The sequence below is a fragment of the Poecilia reticulata genome, chromosome 4 (genome assembly GCF_904066995.2).
Source record: "Poecilia reticulata chromosome 4, P_reticulata-male-v2, whole genome shotgun sequence".
In the NCBI taxonomy this organism is placed as follows: domain Eukaryota; kingdom Metazoa; phylum Chordata; class Actinopteri; order Cyprinodontiformes; family Poeciliidae; genus Poecilia; species Poecilia reticulata.
The window spans coordinates 4,227,567-4,249,433 of NC_088833.1; the positions used below are offsets into that span (position 1 = coordinate 4,227,567).

At 37.8% G+C, this 21,867-nt stretch overlaps 1 protein-coding gene across 13 annotated transcripts in view; it reads right to left on the reverse strand.

The window, feature by feature from the left end:
- LOC103463088 (discs large homolog 1-like protein) overlaps positions 1-21,867 on the reverse strand; it is a 122,137-nt gene that overhangs the window by 6,962 nt on the left and 93,308 nt on the right. For 11 of the 13 annotated variants that reach the window (XM_008406246.3, XM_017304455.2, XM_017304456.2 and 8 more), the window contains 6 exons: positions 15,481-15,595; positions 7,559-7,741; positions 3,702-3,765; positions 2,250-2,265; positions 500-541; positions 172-222 (listed from right to left, as the gene is read on the reverse strand). In XM_008406246.3, the coding sequence (XP_008404468.2) occupies positions 172-222; positions 500-541; positions 2,250-2,265; positions 3,702-3,765; positions 7,559-7,741; positions 15,481-15,595 (471 nt within the window). Of the gene's footprint in view, positions 1-171; positions 223-499; positions 542-2,249; positions 2,266-3,701; positions 3,766-7,558; positions 7,742-15,480; positions 15,596-19,800; positions 20,098-21,867 lie in introns of those variants that run through there. The other 2 variants (XM_008406253.3, XM_017304454.2) reach the window with 2 other exon arrangements.

Genomic DNA, 21,867 nt, shown 5'->3' on the forward strand with positions numbered 1-21,867 from the left:
AATGTAAAATGAGACGATTCTTTGCATATTTGTAGCATCGTCTGAGTTCCCGACTGGAAGCTGTTTGGGGGAAAAGCACCTCAAATGCTGTCAGGTGATTTAATGATTCATATTTTATAGAAATAACTGAAAAAGTTGAGTAAAAAGTAAAAATAAGAGTAATTTACGTGCCTTCCTGCTGCACAACAGGTTGGTATGTAAGGAGGATCTCCTCCTGGCCAGCTGTTCAAACAGAAACAAATACTTTAAAGGCTTAATGATCACATTTTTGACACCACACCAAACTCCTACCCACTTCTACGTTTGGAAAGAAAACTTCTCCAGCAGCTCTGGAAAAGTAGAGAAATAAAATAGGACTTGCACACAAAACAAACCCACATGCACATAATTAACGCACACAGAGAAACACACACCCACGGACAGACGGCATGGAAAACACAAGAGGATGTAGAGCGAGGCGCAGCGGAGAAATGGAGGACAGAGGAGGATCTACACTTACAGGAACTACTCTCACTATCACTGGTGCCAGAGGTTACCAGCGCTGGAAGGACAAGACAGGTCAGAGTCAACACACACACATCCACACACACAATTACACACACACACACACACACACACACACACACACACACACACACACACACACACACACACACACACACACACACACACACAATTACACACACACACACACCTCACAGGAACACAAACACCCCTACACGAATAAAATGTCTTATATTTAGTCATCAGTCTTCTGGACGCACAACCATTTTAAAGCCAAAATTAAGCAGCTGTTTTTCTCTGTTGTAAATAGTGACACTGCAAAAACACAAAATCTTACTCAGTATTTTGGTCTAGTTACTAGAGAAATTGTCTTGGTACACTTGAAATAAGTCAAAACAAACACATAAGTAACTTCTCAGCATAGGAGTTCTAGTTCCACTGGCAGCACCGTTACCTAGCAACCCCGTCCAGTTACCTAGCAACCCCAGCCAAGCCCGGCCCGTTACCTAGCAACCCAGTGTACTTTCACTGGAAGATTCTTTCACTTATAACAAGACATTTTCCCTATTTTATAAGTGCAACAAAATTAATCCACCAACAGAACTTATATATATATATATATATATATATATATATACATTTTTTATTTTTCTTCTTTTTATTGTTCTTGTTTTGTCTGTTAATGGACCATAATTGTGTTTAAATAAAGAGGATTGATTGATTGATAATACTTTTTAATCAATATTAATGAAATGCTGATTTAAAAAAAGCTCCTATATTTCACTGAAAAGTTACTTCCAAGTTAGTTTTGTCTTATTTGCTCAAGAAACCCAGTTCTAGTTCCACTGGAAGATTATTTATCTTACAATAAAACATTTATTCCATGTTATAAGTGAAATAATGAGAGAAAGTAGTGTTTTATTTGCTCGGTATTAAAGGATTATTGACTTAAATCAGGCTCCTATATCTTACAGTAAAGTTTACTTATAAGTTAGTTCCGTCTTATTTCAAATGTGCTAAAATATTTGCACTGGAAACGAGACCGAAATTACTTAGTAAGATTTTGTGTTTTTGCAGTGAAACATTATTATACTTCTCATTCCTAAAGAAAAGTCTGAATTATGAAAACTCAGAAATCAGGCATAAAATTCTGACTGGTGCAGCTTAAAAGCTGATGTTAGCACAACGATCTGCACTACGCTACAAAACGAAAGCTGCTTTCAAAGCAGAGACGGCCTCTGGGCTGTGCTGATGTAATAAAAGATGATTTATTTGACTTCTGTGCTTTCCACTCCAAACCTCCAGTTTGCAAATGCAGCTTTCCTTTCTCGATTCAGCAGATTTTTATTTTTACAAAGATCTGCAGAACATGAAACGAGGAAGTAAAAACTCTGTGTTGCAAGACACAGAAATAAAACTTGAACCGTTTCTTGATTTAACAAGGAATCATTGTGAAAAGCAAAAACAGGGTAGATTCAGATGATTTCAGTTAATTAAAAACAAAGCAGAAGATTATTCAGGAATTAAAAACAAATTAGGTCTAGTTGGATGAAAATAAAGCAATCTATGAATTTCATCACTAATATACCATTTAATCTAGAAAACTACACAACAAAGTGATAAATTAGAACTATTTTGAGATGATATTATTGGTTATTCTCTATCAAAAAGGTCACAACTATGGTATCAGGACAAGCAGTTACACATAGTGACCAGCAGGTGTCAGCGATAGTTGGGTAGCTCACCTTTATCCTCTTGATCCTGGAGGAGAAAGAAAGAGAGGAGATCATTAATCACCACACACAGGACAATGAAACTGTGTGTGTGTGTGTGTGGTGTGTGTGGTGTGTGTGTGTATGTGTGTGCGTGTGTGTGTGTGTGTTGTCAGTAGAAACACGGTTTGAAAGTCTGCTATGCAAATAACCGAGAGAAGAAGTGTGTGTGAGGGTGTGATCACTTTTAATGATCATTTCTTCATCACGTGGCGGAGCAGTTCGTACGGCGTGAAGAAAACAGAGGCAGGGTGAGATCGAGCCGACAGCGCAGTGCTATCAATAGCTTGTGCTAAAATTTGTGTCAGAGCTCATCTGCACACTCAAGTAATGCTGCAGCCTCAGATCCGATCAAGTTCTAACATTTAACGGTGACTTATTGTGCTTCCTTCAACATGCAAGGCCAGGATTTCTGCACAAAATCATCCTTAGATAATGAGATTTTAATCTTATGGTCACTTTAACCTCCCTCCAACTCAGCTTTTACACTCGCACGTGAAAATGGCTGCCAACAGACGCGCAACTATACAACTGTACATGTTTGAAAAGCAGAAGTGGAGCCTCCTGTATAACCAACTAGAATGCAATAAGTGGTCTCTGGATGAAAAGACAACATAACAGTTATCCTTTCCAGCAGCCATTGTACAGCCCATACAGTCGTACAACCAGCTGATTAAATGTCCTGGAGCTCTGCTTGTGTTGCTAGGTAACAGGCTGGGATTCACCTGTGGTTGCTAGGTAACGGAGTGCAATGACTGCATGCTGGAGGTTTTTGAAGCGGCTCATTTTTCAAACACCAAAAAACATCAACTTACTGCCAAAAACCGAGTACCATGGCAGTTTTTAGAAGTAGTAGGAACCCAAATGGAAATACAAAAAGGTCCAAAATGTGAATTATGCAAAGTATCTCAATAAGAAAGTGCTTCTCGTCTTAAAGCAATATTTCACTTGCTTATGCACCTGTTCCCAATCTGGGAGCTCTATAATTGTTTGTACTTTCTAGGACATTTGGGTTATGAAATAAAAAAGTAAGTCTTTTGAGTTTTTCTCAGTTTTACGTGAACTTGGCACAAGCTAAATCCTTATTCCTGCTAATCTCCAGGTTTTAGGTCCCAAACTTTGTTAATATGAGAAGCTGAAAAACCAGAAACATCGACTGAAACGACAAGAGGGATTATCTTTATGTCGGTTATTGTAGCATCTTAAAATACTAACAACTAGCTTTTATGTGAAAAGAAAATCTTTTTATTTTTGTTACATTTCAGTTTCAGGTTTTTGCTGTAAGTTGGAACCATTTCAGGCAAAATGACAACTTTAAGAAAGTTGGAATCAAACTATTGATTAAATTGTTCACTTGTTACAAAGAAATGAGCTGCGACAGTTAAACGGCCAAACGTTTAGGGTCACAGAGATGCACAAACTCACCGATCTGTCCTGAGACCTCGACACTCTGACCATCTTTAGCCTCGACCTTTCCTTCTTCTCTGCTCTGTGAGAGAAACAAAATGAGCAAAAACAGAAATCAACACTTACAGAGAAGAAACGGATGTTTTCCTTAAGAAGCTAATAAGAAATAAAACAAATCTCAACACACAAAATTCATCAGGGCCATTGTAAACAAAGGAGGAGTAATTTTCAGCAGGAAACTCAGAAATTCTCTAGTAAAAAACATTTATGAGTCTGAAAAGTCAAAAACTGCTAGAAAGACATTTTTTAAAATTCATATTCCTAGAAAAAACATGGACATTCCTGAGTTTTAAGAGTAAATAATTTGCTAGAAAAAAAACGTGGAAAATTTTAGATTAATCCCGGAAATTTTCTAGACAAAACAAGAAAATTTCTGAGTTCGAAAAGTCAGATTTTCTGAAAGAAAATCGGAAATTTCTGAACTTGAGAAGTCTATAATTTGCCAGAAAATAAAACTAATATTTTGAAATTAATCTCAGAAATTTTCTTGAAAAAAACAAAACAAAACAAAAACAAAAAAATCATGGACCTTTCTGAGTTTAAAAAGTTGAAAGTTTGCTAGAAAATAACTACAATTTTGAGATTAATCACCAACATTTTCTATAAAAAGCATAAAAATGTTCTGAGTTTTAAAAGTCTGTTTTCCTGTTAAATTTTGGAACTACAAAGAATGACGTCCTTTTCTAAAAACAAAACATGGGATTGGTACGGGGTATTTTTCACTCAAGACATTTGGCCAACATGACAAACACCTTTATACTTTTTCCAAAACGTTTTATGAAATAATGCTTCAGCGTTGGGACTGTTAGCGAAGCGGCTAGTCAGTTAGCCCTAGCGTAGCCACTCCATCAGGGAGACGATCCTTCCTCTGCTCCGTCTCCTCTCATCCTCGCCTCCCTGCCTCCGACTCGTCCCCCTTCCCTCCCTCTCAGTCCCTAACACTTCTCTCTCCTGCCTCCCTGTCACCTGCCTCTGCAGGTGACACTGGGAAACATCGCTCCTCCAAACCGACTCCTCACACCTCAGAAACCTGTCAGCATCTGTGAGCCGCCTGACGAAATGGCGTCACCAAGACCAGGAGGATTTTTTTAGCTTTCTTCTCAGATGAATTTATCTACTTATAAACTGCAACGACACTGAATAATTAAAAAAAATTACATAAAAGTAAATCTAGAGGAAAAATCTGTGTGCTCAGTTCAAAGATAAAGTATTTATTGTTGCAAAGCATGTGTCTGCATCATCAGAATAAAATAATATAATAAAATATATAATAAGAGAGAACCGACAAACATTCATTATGCATTAGAAAAACATTCTCTAAACTTGAAGTTTTTCTTTTTATGTAAAATTCACAATTTCCTCCATTTAGTTGCTATTTTTTTGCAACTGAACAGCTTCATAAATTATTTATCAGCTACAAAATCAACAAAATAAAAGTGAAAACTTTAAGTTGCAGGTAAGTAAAAATCTTCCAGACCTCTAAATCTAATTTAACATTTTAATAAACCCAGAATCCATGCTGTTGAAAACCCAAACGTCCAGATGTTTTTCTAAGCGGTTATGAACAAAGAAGAGTTTCTGATAGATGTTATTTCTTAAAGTCGGAAACATTTCAGACATAGATTCTCTGCACATGCCAGAACACATTTGCCATTTCTTTTTATGTAACTGTCGCCCCTGTCAGATCAGATTTCCTGGGTGTCATTTACACGTTCTGACCCACATCTCCCAAAAATCAACTTCAAGACACTTTATGACTTTGGAAAAATATTCTGCAAGACAAAAGCGAATCATTTTTAACATTGTGTGTCCATCAGGGCGGATCTACTCAGTCTAGTTCTATGCTTTCTTGTTTATTTTGCATTATTGCACTTTCTAAACCATTTGAAAGAAAGTTTAAGTTTATTTTTTACATGTTTGACCAAGATAAACAACCTATTTTATTCAATTTTAGTTTATTTTACTCCTACTAGCACTGACTTAAACTGTCTATTCAGAATAAAAATCATTTGTTTTGACATATAAATTAAATACTTTATATATACTAGGTCATATTTAAACAAAGAGTTGTTTTGTAGTTGTTGTAGAAATGCAGTTTCTTCAAGTTTAAACGTTTAAAAGACAAAATGATTCAGTTTTGAAGTGTAAATTTCCCCAATCATTTAGTTTTCATTCATTCATTCATTCATTCATTCATTCATTCATTCATTCATTCATTCATTCATTCATTCCAGAGGTGCCCAAACATTTTACTCAAGTAAGAGTAAAAAGTGTTTGGCAGAAAGTCTACTCAAAAACCGAGTTACTATCATCATCAACCATTTAACATCTGGAAATTACATAAACAGATGGACCAAAATATAAAGTTAAATGGAAATTTGACAATAACTCACATAAATAACAAATAAATAATAAAATTAGGCAAAATAATTTTTTCCCACATCAGTTTCTTTCAATAAAAAATTCATGAAACTGTAACAGAAGCAGCAGGTGTGAGTCTGAGTCTGGTGAATTTTTTGGTTAAAACATGTTTGATTTTCATTCAGTGGGTAGAAAATCAGGAAATTTTACTCACGTAAGACCAGAAACACTTCATAATAAAACCACTCGAGTAAAAAATACAATGGAGTAAAAATACAACTAAAAGTAAATATTTTCAAAAAAGCTACTCAGGTAAATGTAACTGATTTGTAAAAAAAAAAAAAAACCTACATTGGCACTGAACTTCACCCTGTTTGTAATGATTTTCCTTCCTTTAGGTGTTTATTTAACAGTCTCCTGCACTGCTGCCATCATTTCTATGCATTATTTAAACTTTCCCTTTTACAGGTAAAAGCTTCTGACTCCAGAACGGGATATTTTGAGGTTTCACACATCTTCATGAATGTTAATAAAAGTCTCTTCAGTGCATATTCTGTTTGCGGTTTAGATTGAAAAAAGCTGCATTTCCATTACAAATGTGCATAATTGGTGCACAAAACACTTTCCTTCTGTTTTCTACCAGGTAAATAACTCAAAATGTCCCCAGTAGATTTCGTCACGGTTTTATTGTGGCCAGTCACATTAGGAGACTAATCTTTGTGTGTAGGGCTGCACGGTGGTGCAGTTGGTAGAGCTGTTGCCTTGCAGCAAGAAGGTTCTGGGTTCGATTCCCGGCCCCGGTCTTTCTGCATGGAGTTTGCATGTTCTCCCTGTGCATGGAGGGTTTTCTCCAGGTACTCCGGTTTCCTCCCACAGTCCAAAAACATGACTGTCAGGTTAATTGGTGTGTCTAAATTGCCCCTAGGTGTGAGTGTGTGTGTGCATGGTTGTGTGTCTCTGTGTTGCCCTGCGACAGACTAGCGACCTGTCCAGGGTGACCCCGCCTCTCGCCCGGTACGCTACCCGGAGAGGCACCAGCAACCCTCCCGACCCCACTGAGGGACTAGGGCAGGGGTGTCAAACTCCAGTCCTCTGGTGTCCTGCAACTTTTAGAAGTGCCTCTGCTGCACCACACCTGAATAGAATAATTAGGTCATTAGCAAGGCTCTGGAGAACTGAGGAGGTAATTAAGCCATTTGATTCAGGTGTTTTGTACCTGTGGCACATCTAAAAACTGCAGGACAGCGGCCCTTCAGGACTGGAGTTTGACACCCCTGGACTAGGGTGTAAAAAAATGGATGGATGGATCTTTGTGTGTCAGGTTGTGTAAATTAAGATGTTGCGTTACTGCGGGGAAACTTCTAGGAAAAAGTTTGAGGATCACTGCTTTACTAATCCCATCAGCTGCCCAGAGACACAGCCTGTGAACCCCACCGACGCCTTCGCGCTCTGACCTCCTTCGGCTGGGGATGAGTCCCACTTCAGGGCAGTTTGGGGGTGGGGGGCTGAGGTGGCGGGCGGGCCACCACTCCTCCTCGCCGGCGCTGCTCACATGGAGGATGTCCCCAAAGCCGAACGGCAGGGCCTGGTTGGGCGCACTCAGATCTGCAGCACTTCCATCGTAGTCGAACAAAGCTCTGAAAACAAAAGAAACAGACATTCATTGGGAAACAGACTAAATTTAATGCACTGGCAGATTACACTGCAAAAACACAAAGTATTACCGAGTATGTTTGATGTAATTTCTAGTGAAAATGTCTTGGTATACTTGAAATAAAACAAAACTAACGAGTAACTTTTAAGGACGATATAGGAGCTTCTTTTAAGTCAATAATTCCTTAAAAATGATGTAAAGGTTTTAGCTCCACTTATCACTTAAATCACTGAAAAATGTCCTGAAATAATCTGGCAGTGGAACTAATAAAACTAGTACTTTTCATTAAATCAGTATTAAAAAAATACTGACTCAAAACAAGCTCCTAAAAATTCCTTCTAAGTTAATTTTATCTATCTTTAAATGTACTATGATATTTATACTAGAAACTAGACTAAAATACTTAGTAGTATTTTGTGTTTTTGCAGTGAACAACAGTCTTTTGGGACAATGATGCATCCAACAGTCAGTTCTGTTAAAAGAGCTGTTACAGTGCAAAAACACAAAATACTTAGATGTATTTTCTAGTGCCAATATCTTAATATACTTGAAATAAGACAAAGTTAACTTATAACTTACTTTTCAGCAATTTATATGAGCTTTTTTTAAAGTCAATAATTTCTTAATATTGATTAAAAAACACAGATTATTTCACTTACAACAAGACATTTTTCCCAATCTGCCAGTGGAACTAGTGTGTTTTAATCAAATTAAGGAGTTATTGACTTAAAACGAGCTCCTATATCTTGCTGAAATGTTAGTTTTGTCATATTTGAAGTGTACTAAAATATTTGGACTGGAAAGTGGCAACAGTGGTTTTTGCAAGATTAGTATAATATTCCTCCTAACCTGTGTGAAAATGTGTCTTCAGATTAAGCACCACTATTCATATATTTAAACACTTAATAAGCAAAACAGTTAGGAGGGAGGGTTTTTATCCAGTTCTGTGTAATTCATGCTTGCTCTTACGTCTGAAAGGTAACGTGTGTGTGTGACTGCAGGAAGCAAACTCTTCCAGAGGGAAAAGACCTGGGAAAAATAGGCCAGCAATATGTTTGTGCAACTGTGTGAATGCAAGGCAACTAGGGCTGAAATAAACTGAATTCCCAAATGTCCTTCCTGGCTTCATCAATAAAACAGGGCAAAGGCACAGGAGTGAGTGACAACGAAATTAGATGGAGAAGACGGAGAGAGAGAGATGGAGCTGTAAATAGCCTGACGAAAGGTCAAAAAAACGCCACCCAGAGTTTTAACAGCGCCTGAATAACATGGAGAAAACGTGTACTAAAATATTAGAAAAAGAGGAGCACAAAAAAGTGCTGTTAGACCAGATAATTACACATATGAACCCCTTGCAAGTTATAGTTTACGTCCGGAAATTTCGCGCATGCGCACAACCCTGGAAGCGGCGCTGCTGCGGCCGAACCACTCCGTTCACTAAATGAAACCTGGAGATGTTAAGTACGACTAATTAATGCTTTGAGCTACAGCAAAGGAGAAAATAATGCGGAAAAACTGTGAAGAACAACTCAAAACCGCTTTTTCCCCCTCACTCTCTGTGCCGGCTGAGCTACACGCAGACTCGTTGTCACGGCAACGGGCAAAAACGATACTTAATGTTTCAGGATTCAACACCAAAAAGCACTCAAACATTTCAGACACACAGAACAAAACGTTCACTACGTTACAGTTTTATGTTGATAAGTTTTAAGTTTAATAAAAGCTGTGGTAGATCAGCTACCGCTGTTAGCTAGCTAAGCTAACACTGCTTAGCTAGCAGTGTTAGCTTAGCTAAGCTGCTAAGCTAACACTGCAGCGGTTGATTAGCTCATTTAAACACCTGCTCTGATCTGTCAGAGTTGATGTGTCTGCGGAATTAACGGTTATTAAAGTCAAGAAAGAACAACTGAACTGCTTCCCTCTACTTTGTTATTATTTTTTTTCTTAATCGAAACGTTTTCTTGACCTTGTTATAAAGCTGTCATAGTGTTGACAATTAGCAGCAAAGCACTGCTTTGTCCCTTTTTCTTTTATATATCAGGCATACACTTAAGATTTAATATAGCGTTAATATTATGTTATACATGACATACATTATATATTATAAATATATGTAATAATATGTGTTATATGGAGGGATTACTTGTAAATACAGCTAATTAAATTACAGAACTTTATGCCCTGACATACTTCTGTTCAAATATAAACTGATACCATTTGATACAGTAGAGTTCTTTTAAAATTTAAAGAAAAAATCACAGTTTTTTTCCTTAAGTTACATAATTTACACAGAATCTCTCGATTATTTGAATAGAAAAATTGGTTTCTGAATCATAATTTGTCTATGAATTGAATTGTGACCATAAAAATCAAAGTCAAATCACTAATACATATAAACATTTTATATCTTTAGTTGTAGAAACGTTTTGAACAGTCATGGATTATTACCATTCCACTTCACGACTGTGTGTTCGCCTACAATTTAAATTAAAATGTTTTCAGTTGTAAGTTGACGAAATGTGAAAACACTTGGAAAGTGGGAATATTTTCACCAGCACTTCAGACTGAAACTTAACCACTTCCCTGCGCATAAATCAATCCTAAATTAAAATACGGAAACATAATCATCCAAATTAATTTTTTTTTTAGCTGTTTATTTGCAGCTCAAAAAAAGGAGTTTTCCAGATGGCGTAACAAATTTAGCCAAAGTTTCAAAATCAGCATTATTTTAATTTAACCTGTAAGAATAGAGGTCAAATTCCTGCAGAGATAAGTCAGTAATTTGTTGTAATTAAGAAAAAAAACATGATTTATTTGTTGTTTACGAAAAAGGCCTTCATCACAAAACATCATCTGTAGTCTCAGAATTGTGGAAACTAATATTGAAACAGCTTTTTTAGGCTTTTTATTGAAAGGCTTCTGCAAATAAAACTGCAGTTTAGCATTTGCATATTGACACGTTGCATTATTTTCATATCTATGAATTTATTTTTAAGTTCTTGTATTATAATTGCCAATAAAAACAGTTTAACAGAACATGAAACATACATGGTACCTTGTGTGACCTTTTTGTTCCTTTTTTAAAATAGTAAAATTAATTTAAAAAAAACAACAAAATAAATATATACTTAAAGCATGAGGTAACTTTCCATTACCGCATGCATAAAATAAAAGGGCAGCTGTTGCCTAGAAGCAACATTCATAGTATTTATTTCCTTTGTTTTACTTTTTTGTTTTACTGTTGCTGCAGAATATAAGCAAGTGTTTCACACGTTGCACATGAATCCAGCTGGCAGGTTTTATTAGGATGATGAAGAAACTCACCATATTTAACATAAGCAGCTGATTTAACTTTAATTTTACTGTGTAATTCCTGTGTAGGAAACTAATGAAATGTAATTACACAAGCAAAGGACATGCATTAATTACTGCTGTGTGTAACGCTGTGACCTTACAGACTGTAGAAAATACCACAGGGTGGAAACCAGAAACGGTACTGAAGTAATCAAAGAAATGACTAAAGTAAGAGTAAAAAATATTTATTTGGTATAAAGTCAAATACCAAGTCACTGATGAAATGCAAACATCCCCAATGATATGAAACCAAAAAAAGACAAAGAAAAGGTGTCACTGAGGGATGTTGTGTAGAATTGTTAAATGTGTTTCTAATTCAATTACCGGCTCTTAGTTTTGACATATTTTATTTGTTTGTGAGTGGAAATCTCCGCGGTATGACTCCAGAGGGAGAACAAACATTAATAATTACAATAATGTGACAAAAACACAATTACTTTGTTAAATAAGCTTCTGTTGTGGCTGACTGGGACTTCTGCAGAGTTAAATTATTACTCCATTCATGTTTAGCTTTCCACCAAAAGCTGAGATGGGATTTCTGCTAATGCAGCTTTATTTCAGAGTGTGAAACAAAAGGAGATGTATAATACTTCTGTGCGAGATCGGACAATACAGGCAACTATATGAAAACAGACTGCAGCATAAACCTCTTGTCCTTTTAGTGCACCTGCATCTCTTTGAACAAATCTTAGACACATTTCTGGACAAATCTAAAGAAAAACAGCCCAGAACTAGATTGAAATACTTCAATTTAATTTAACAAAATTATTTAAAGAAAAAACCACAAAAACGCCTCAAGGTCAGAAGTTTGATGATGTAACACAGATAAATAATAAGTATTAAGTCAGTGGTCCCCAAGCTACGGCCTGCGGGCCGGATCTGGCCCGCCTCCCCATTTGGTCCGGCCTCCTGAACAATACCAGAGAGCATTCAGATTTTTTTTCCTTATATTGTATTTTCCGGTTTATATGTGGATTTTTCTTCAACCACCAGAGGGCTCTGTAGCAGGAAGTGTGTCCTGTAAACTGTGGGTGTTTTGTTTTGCATGGCGCATTGCTGCCATCTGTTGGACTTTTAGGGAACTGCTTGACTTTTATGTTAAACAGTACGGTTGTTTGCTAGCGGTAGAGCAGATGAACACACGTGTTTGTTATGAACGCCACATTCCAGGTCGAATTCTTCCAAGCAATGCCTGTAAGTAGCAGCTTATACTTCAAAACGAGCCTTTATGTGAAAGTTACTTTCCCTCAATGGAATATATACTAGCCAGTCCCAGTGACCGTTTCACTAACGGTTTTTTGTTTCTGGGTAAAAATCAATCCAGTAACACGCCAGCACCCCGTCAAGAATTTTCGGCAGCGCAGGTGATAAACGTGTAACACTTTTTCTGTTACAAACTGACTCCGTTCCCCACCAGAAAAGGGAAAAGTTATGTGGCCCTCACAGGAAAAAGTTTGGGGAAAACTGTATTAAGTACACCTGCAGTTTGAAAGTTTCATACATTTTTTTATTGGTATTGATGATCTTGGTATTGGATCACACACCTCTAACATTCAGCATCTTTAAGCTGATTCGATTTAACAGTGATATGAACATGTGAAATATTGAATGTAAAGGTGTTTTCACACCTGCTAGTCCAGCAGACTCGGTTCTATTCGTTACATTTTCTGCTGCTGCGGTTCTCTTTCACACTGCATTGAGTCAAATTTACCAAACCCTTTGAAAAACCTGTTCACCTCCTGGCCTGTGGGGGCGCTGCACCAAGAACCACTGAAGGAAACGACACAAAGACAACAGAAGAAGACACTAAGCTCAACTTTCTTCTTCAGGAAATGTAAAAAAGTATGGGGTGGCATCAGATTTTAACGAATAGGATTTCTTTTGTCTTCGGTAAAAAATAAAACACAAGCCATTTCTCCTGCCAGCACTACCTTAGTGCGTTTGTTTTGGTTCTATTTACCCAAAATGCACTGAGTTATTGTTCACTTCCTGCTTTTGGAGCGATCTCATTTGAATTGCACCAGAGTTCACTTCAACCAAACCCAGACCGAGGTTTGTAGAACGACAAGAGTTTGCGTTTTTGGTCCAAATCAGAGTTTGATTATGCATTCACACCTACTGAACTAGAGTTCAATTAAAGCGGACTAAACAGGGCTGGTGTGAATGCAGCCCCAGTTAAAATCTCATTTAATTAAACACTTTTTCTAGATAGTTCATAAAGTATGACATTAAATTTCATAAAGCCTGTCTGTCCGGTCATTTTAAAAGGACTAAAAATCAATACTTCCTGCAAGAATCCATCCAGCAAACAACAATGCCCTTTTCAGTATACAGTGAAACTCAAAACCTTCAAACATACCTCAAGCCCCAGTTGAGCTTCTACGCATCTCGATTTGTTACAAATTCATTAAATCCTCAAGCCCTCGCAGGTTAGTATTGATTGTGAAACATTTCTGCCAGGACTCGTCAAATATTTCCCATCTTTCTGAAGCCAAACACTGAGAAACGGCAGAACATAAAGTGCTCCGGTATTGTCATACCTTGCACCAACCATCACCTCTTCAGGTGAATCCTTCCGCAGTGTCGTAAACAGTTGCAGTGTCAGAGTATTGAGCCATGCAGTGTGTTTAAAATAGACCATAATGGTGTGAATTGAAAATAAGTCAGAGAAGCAGGGAGGAGAACAGCAGCAACTCACACACACCCACGCACGCACACACACACCTTTCCCACAGAGGGCAGCTCCACACACAGGACATACCGTATGTCACTTTGTGTCAGTGACATTTCCACTGAGGCAACAGAAAAGGTTAATCCGTCTATTACACACAATGCACTAGTATTTGTTACAAATACTCGATGTGTTCAGACATACTGTATGTACATGCATGGACACCTAACAGCAGCCCAGAGCATCAAACACCCCAAATCTGTCACACCCGACAGCAGCAGCTGAACCAATCACTTCCTGTTTGACATTTTTCTAGTACTTGAAATCTGATTGGTTATTTTCAAACAGAAAGTCAAATTTCAGACATTTTAAGACCTTTTCTATGCTAGCGTGAGTGATATTTAAGCTAATGAACGTCAAGCAGCACAGCTGGTGATACATTTGCACTTACCCATGATAGAAAAAAAACACCAGCTAGTTAGCTAGCTAGCTTGTGTTTATCAGCAGCTAGCTCCATACAAGATAGAATAATCCTGCGACAACATTTAAGACCAGTGATTAGATAACTTAAGGCATTTAAGGAATTGATTTAGAGAGTTTCTACAAACACAGTGTCTAAAACTGCAATGTAACGTCAAACTTAAAGGCTCAGTGTTACGTGTTTTCCATTTCATAGAGGGATTGTCAGTCGACGTCACGCTGCGCCAGCAGCCAGCTACTCTCCTGCGCATATCACCTTCTGCAGGCAGGCAAGATTACATTATTCTAAATATTTAAGACTATTTACAATTAGGGTAATAAAATGATTTACAACTCGCCACCAGCGCAGATCACCTCCCATCGCCCAACGAAACTCCCATACAAAGTTGCATTGAACATCTGCAGTTGTCATTTTTAGCACACCGCATCCCGTTCAACCTGCTACATTTTTAATGTGCGGACGTTGGAGCACTGAGCTACTAGCTGTTTGGCAGTTGGTGTTAACTGGGGATGGATGCAGCTGCATCCATCACCTGCCTTGTTGGATGCAGCTACATCTTCATTTTACCTCCAATTGTGACCAAAAAAAAGTCAGACATGTGGGCCATTTTCTCTCGTCACTTATCGACTCACCTGCATTTAAAGCTTTCGGATCATTAAGACGCATCTCATTTACATCAATTTGGTAGAATAACGTGTTTTATCACGCTGTGATAAACAGCTGTAGTCCACTGACTGACAACATGCTAGCTAATGACAAAACAGCAAGATAGATGCTGGTAACCATGGCAACCAGGGAGCGTTTAGAGGCCGGCCCGGCTCTTTTTGCTGTTGTGTCCGCTGTGTTTACATACGAACAATCCCTCCATAGCGCAGTCAAGTGACCACGCTAACTTACGTTGTTATGAATGACATAAACTAAATTTGACTTTGTAATTTAAGGAGTTGAAATTGGGCCTCTGTCTCCTTTAGATGCCCCGGCAGAGCGGGCACGTAAAGGACGGATGTGGTGATTCAGACAAGCCAGGCAAGGACCGGACAAGAGACAGGAGACACACAATGCTGCGTTTTCCACTAAATCTAATGGAGATTTTATCAGCGATAACCCTTTTCTCTGGATTTCACAAACGAGCAGGCAGCTGAGATTAGATTCTTTTCAGTGAGAAGGACACTGGAGAATCAGACGTCTCTGGGTTTTGTGGGCTGGCTTTCAGTACCTGATGTAAAGTGTGCGTTTCTGCGTGGAGCGGAGAGACGTGGAGCTGGAGCTGACGCTGCTGGTCATCATTTGTTCCCTCAGGTCATGGATCTTAGCCTCGAATCGACTGTACTCTAAAAACAGGGAGGAAACAGTGTTAGCCCCAGAGAAATATTTTTTTCTTTTTGCACATTTTTTTAAAATAGTAATTATACAAGTGGGATCTGGTTCAGGGCATTTTCTTTTAAATAAAATACCTGCTGCTCCAGATTGGAAGCAGCGATTCTGTGCAGTTCAATCATTTTTGTTCAGAAGATGAAAGAGAAGAGCAGAGCGTGACAAAAAAATAATAAAAAGAGCCAAAAGGGGGGGCGGAAGATCATTCCCAGTGATAATCACATTTCCACAAATGACTTCAGTTCAACAAAAAGAAGTTTAAAATTCATTAGAATCGCAAGAAGTTTAGTGAAGCACAAACGACGCCTTAATGTGAACAAACAGAGATTTTAGAAGTACAATCAAGCAACACTGTCAAAACAACATCTTACCAAGTACTTGTGTCTAGATTCTGGTGCAAATGTCTTATTGTACTTTAAATAAACAAAACTAACTCATAAATTACTTTTCAGCAAGACAGAAGAGCTTGTTTTAATTCAGATTATTATAGCTAAGACATTTTCTCCATGTTGTAAGTGAAATAATTTGCCAGTGAAACAAAAACTTTCACCATAACATCATTTATGTTTCAGAAATTTTGGTTTTATCTAATATTCTGTATTAGCTGAACTTAGATTTAGGGTTTTTGTAAGTTATAATAGTAACAAATTAACCAAAACATGTTAAAATACAACTCTGTGCATCTGGTAGAGCTACATAACACATATATGAAAATAAATTGCTGATATAGTTTAAACTTTTTAAAGATATTCTATTTTATTGAGGTTATTCTGATGAACATATTCTGTAGTTATAAGAAAAATCTGTTGAATGTCTCACAATTTTGCTATAATGACTATAAACTAATCATTTTTTCACTGCAAAAACACAATCTTACCATGTATTTTTGGTCTCGTTTCTGGCACAAATATCTTAGTACACTTGAATCAAAACAAATCAACTTAAAAGTAACTCATCAGCAAGATACAGAAGTTTGTTTTAGGTAAATAATTGCTTGATATTGATGAAAAAGTTGCAGTTTCACGGGCAGATTATTTCGCCGTTACCTAGCAACCCCAGCCGAGCCCAGCCCGTTACCTAGCAACCCCAGCCAAACCCAGCCCGTTACCTAGCAACCCAGTTCTAGCTCCAATGGAAGGTTCTTTCAGTTATAACAACACATTTTCTCCATTATCCCCATGTCTTATTACAAGTACATTTATCTGCCAGTGTAACTAGAACTTTTTAATCAACATTAAGGAAGTATTTACTTAAAACAAGCTCCTATATCTCTCTGAAAAGTTACTTGTTAGTTAGTTTTGTCTTATTTCAAGGGTAATAAGACATTTGCTCTGGAAACTAGACCAGAAATACTTTGTAAGATTTTGTGTTTTTGCGGTGTTGTTCTCTCATTCTTACGTTTATTAGCTCTGATTAGGTATTAATCTCCGAGATTGGTTAATGTAGTTTGTAGAAAGCTAAAAAGAAACTTTCTGAAATAACGTGGCACTTCTGAGACATGGGGAGTTTAAAACAAAATCATAATTCCTCTCCTCGACATGCCAACCGCTAATAAAATCTGCATTTTGAAGAAATATAGAGACCAAAGTTCACTAAATAAAATCCCTAAAACTCATCAACTTCATAAACACACGTGATTCAAATGAGGATCTGATTTTATGACTTCATAAACGGCTGTGGTGTGGAAAATGTGCGAGTCGTAGCGGATGGGTCCAGTTAAAACCCGAGTGATGATGTCACAGAGTGACGTTCAGTGGCTCAGCTTCGGCGTGATGCAGCGTCGCTGCTGCAGAAACTCATTAAGCTTTTATTAGTCCTTTGGCTGAAATGCTCAAACACAGCAGGTGGAGCCAAATCGAACATTTGGGAAGGGATTTCCTGTAAATGTCAGACTTGTTCTTTTATTCTTGGTTGGGATAATTACACATTTTAGCGCTAAAATGGTTTCACAGAGCAGCAAATTTATCCATTAGGTATGGGGGCACTAAATCCCTTCCCTCCAACCAGGAAGTTAAGAGGCAAGAAGAGAAAAAAATGGAATCCAGAACATTTAAAAAAAAAATATCTGGGTTTTTTGGTCATTATTATAAAATATAAGTTAAAATAAATGATTGTAATGAAAAAACACAAAATCTTACCAAGTATTTTTGGTTTATTGCAAATATCTTAAAGACAAAATTAACTTTTCCAAAAACTTTTCAGCAAGATATAGGAGCTTGTTTTAAGTCAATAATTATTTAATAGTGATGAAAAAGTACCAACTTCACTGGCAGATTATTTCACTGATAACATGGGAAAAATGTCATGTTACAAGTGGAATAATCTACAAAGGGAACTAAAACTTTGAAATTAAGTTTCTTCCTGATAGCAGATCCTGTCATGAATACTAACGCTAGTTAGCATAGCCACCAATGACGACAGATAAACGGTTTTTCTGATTGGTAAATTGTTTCTCTGCCATTAGCACATTTAGCATAGTGTTGACAAGTTGATTGGCAGCGATAGGACCCGCCTCCTTGCTCTGATTGGTTGTTTTTCGATGGGAGCGGTACGTTTTTCAGACAGGGAGGAGGAGGAGATTGATCTATTCTCATTTTATCCGTCTCATTTTATACTGTCACAACACGGTGGCGGTTATAAAAAAATATGTTTTTTTTTATAAAAGTTACAAACTGCAGCTTTAAAGCATATTACAATCAGTTTGTTAAAAGTACTAATTTGCATTCACAAACTACGATAAAACATTTATTATGGTGTAAAACCTTAAAAAACAAGAGACGATATGAGAATATTTCTATGTAAGTTTTTCAGTTTGTTTTCCAAATTGCAGAAGAGCAACTGGTTGGCCAATCAGCGCAGAGTCCAATCCTTCCAGCGTTTCAGCGTCCTTCTGCTGTGTGCAGCAAAAACACTCAAGTTCCTGACCCAATTTTTCTAGTGGCAATAAAAATGTCATTGTGCCTCTTCAATTATGAATGCACATCAATTATGGAAATGCTCAAGGTAGAAGGGCTAATTATATAAAAATGTGCTTAGATATAGCGGGATGATTGCTGTTTTGATGGATTCTAACTAGTGGACTCTCTAGTGAGTGGACTGCAGTATTTAAATCCAAAGCTGCAACACAAAAAAACAGAAATGTGTCATAAATCTGTGCTGACCGTCTCCCACTCAGCTCCAGCAGCAGTAATAAACCCAAAAAGCCCCCCACTGAAGGATGTCCTTGTGTGAGTGTCTGACCCATTACTGTGGACGACACAATCTAATTAACCCGGAGTAATTCAATCACACTCAAGGTACAGGCGGTCATGCATCTGCACACGCGAGCTGGGCCAATCTGGATGCTGAATATCTATGATTTTATCAAAAAATTTCAGCTCAGCTTCATTTGCATCTCAAATAGAGATTAATTTAATTTTTAATTTCATGTAATGCAAGCAACTAGCCAATGCAAAACATGGTTAAAGTAAAATTAGACATAATTTATACCAATAGATATTTATATGCTTTAGTGCTTAGTTTGTTATTTTCTGTTAACGTAATCACAAATAAAAAAAATCCTATGTCTTTATTTGGCTGTAAAATGAGGAAAATTTGCTTCTATTAGCTCTTTGGAAAGAACGGGAAAAACAAAACGACCTTCTGCAGAAACATTTTCTCCTTTTTTTTCTCTCTCAAACTGTTTGTCTTTCCAGTGCAAACCCCAGTTTGGCATTTTCTGAGATTTATACCATCATTTTCTGTAATCCAGCTCAAAAATGATGAATTTTGTACTTCGACATAAATCTGCACATTAAAGAACAAAACCAATAAAAAACATTGGAAGTTTTATATCGGCAAAAAGATGAAAAATGAGTGCAGTTTTGATTGAGAGCAGCTAAAACGTTTCTGATAGACTCATGAAAAAGTTATGGAGAGGAAAACTGTTCCTCTTTTTTTATCCGAGGCTGCAGATGAGATTTTATTCCTCCTGACTCCTTAGAAGCACAAAAGGCAACGAGAAAGAAAGACGAGAGCAGAACCTGAAGCTGTAGATTTAGCATTTTCTAGCAAAAAGTTCAGTCAGCCATCACTCCTTCAAGTTGAAAAAGTCACATCCATACTAGAGGCAAGACGTCAAACTGTCAAGCGATCGTTTTGTCTCCGTGTCGGCTGTACTCACACACGGCCGGCGTCCACAACGTGATGCAGGCACGGCGGCTTTCAGATCAGAGTCTGACTGCGCGACAGAGAGAGACGTTTGATTCTCACAATCCAGGGATGTGCAGGAGCAGAAAGAGGAGAGCGGAGATGCTGGGGAAAGCCAGAGAGAGCAGCAACGTGTGTGGGAGGGGCCGGGGGATATGCAGTGTGTGTGTGAAGAGAGGAAATTAGAAAAAAAAAAATTTAAAAATGAATTAGTGTGCATTAGAACGAGTCCAGAGCTGCTCAGATGCCAGAAACAACAGATGCTAACTCCCTATTCTTACTCCACTCCTCGCTCACTAGCGTGTTCGTTTTGCTCCTCCCCCTCTCTTGCTGTAGGGCGGAGACACACACACACACATATACTGACTGACAGACACACACAGTGTTTCCTCAGGTCACTCATGCAGGAAGCTGAGTCGGTGCCAGGCTCTCCTGCCCTACTTTGGCCTGGGGAGTCGCTTCAGCACCACGACACACAAAAAGCCCCGACCAAGCGATTTGAATACTGATTCCAGGGACCGAAATATTCCAAACAGTCACTATTTTCATTTTCTGCCCCTCAGCTTTCAATTTAGTCTCACAAAATCCGCAATTAAGTTCTTCTGTCAACATACAGCAGCGTTATCGGGTTAAGAGCAACTGAAAACGATGTAATGGAGAGAAAGAGAGTGATGGAGAAGAGGGGAAAGAAGTGAGGAGGAGGAGGATGATGAAGAGAGAAAGAGAAGGGGGAGGGGGTGGTGACAGAGACAAATGGCTCTGGGGCTCATGTTCCCTGCTTCCTACATCTACCTTTCCTCTCCTTGTTCCCAGGAGGAGCATTGTTTCTCCACTGAACAGCTGCCGTTTTCTGCATTGTGTGCATCGGGCGGGAAACCTCTGGAGATGGGCAGATCGCGCCTCCAGGGCTGTGAGCACTGCACCAATACTTCCCCTCCAGATATCTCTCTCTGCTCTCTGTTGATTGTTTAAGCATCTCTGGATCATAACCGAAAACCTGCCTAAGGGAAATGTTTGAGAACAGACTGTGGTAATAATTACCGTCTCTGTTTAAACTGAACAATCTAATTACCGGTCGTTCTTCTCATTTGAAAAATATCTCGTTGCCTCAAAATCTTTTGGTTTTTATCAAACTATCGTATTTTCTGTAGGGCGCACTGGATTATAAGGCAAACAGTTAAATGAATGGTCTATTTTCAATATTTTTTTCACCGGACTGTAAGGCGCAGGAAGCGAAACAAAACAGTCAGATAAGCCAGTCAGTCAAAGCACAGTACGTATTACTCCGGTAGCCGTAATGTAACTAAAACATTTTGACAGAGAGCCACACAAAATCGCTTCGAGGTCAGAAAGCACAACCAGATTTAACCCATATTAAGCCACTAGAGGGCGCTGTTTTACTCCAGAACAACATATAAAGCGATCCGGATAAATATGGCACACTGTCGCTTTTTTGATCAAATCAAAGGCTTTTAAGTGCAACTTATAGACGGGTAAACTCAGTTCAATTGGGGGCCAAATTGCAACATTTGTCACATTTTCAGCTTTCACACTGAACTGTGTCAAATCAACCAAACTGACTGAACAACCTGTTCCCCTCCTCGCCTGTGGGGGCGCTGCACCAAGAAGCAGCGTCATATTTTAGCTGTTGTAAGATCTTAGAATACTCAGAAAATGTACGTAAACATCTGATTTAAAGACATAATTAGTCATAATAATTCTCATTATGACATTTATCAAATATAAATAATTTTAGCAATTCTAACTGACCTAAAACAAAAAAGGTTTATGTCATTTTATTCAATGTATGTAAACTTTTGATTTCAACTGTGTGTGTATATATATATATATATATATATATATATATATATATAAAAATATGTAGGATGTAATTTCTCCTTTACCAAGATTTGTAAAATATAAATAATTCCAGCAATTTTACCTCCCTAAAACTTGATACTGGAAAATACTACATTTATTTACATACTATTCAATTAATTAATGCTGCAATATATCATACTTTGATTTTACTTCAAAAACA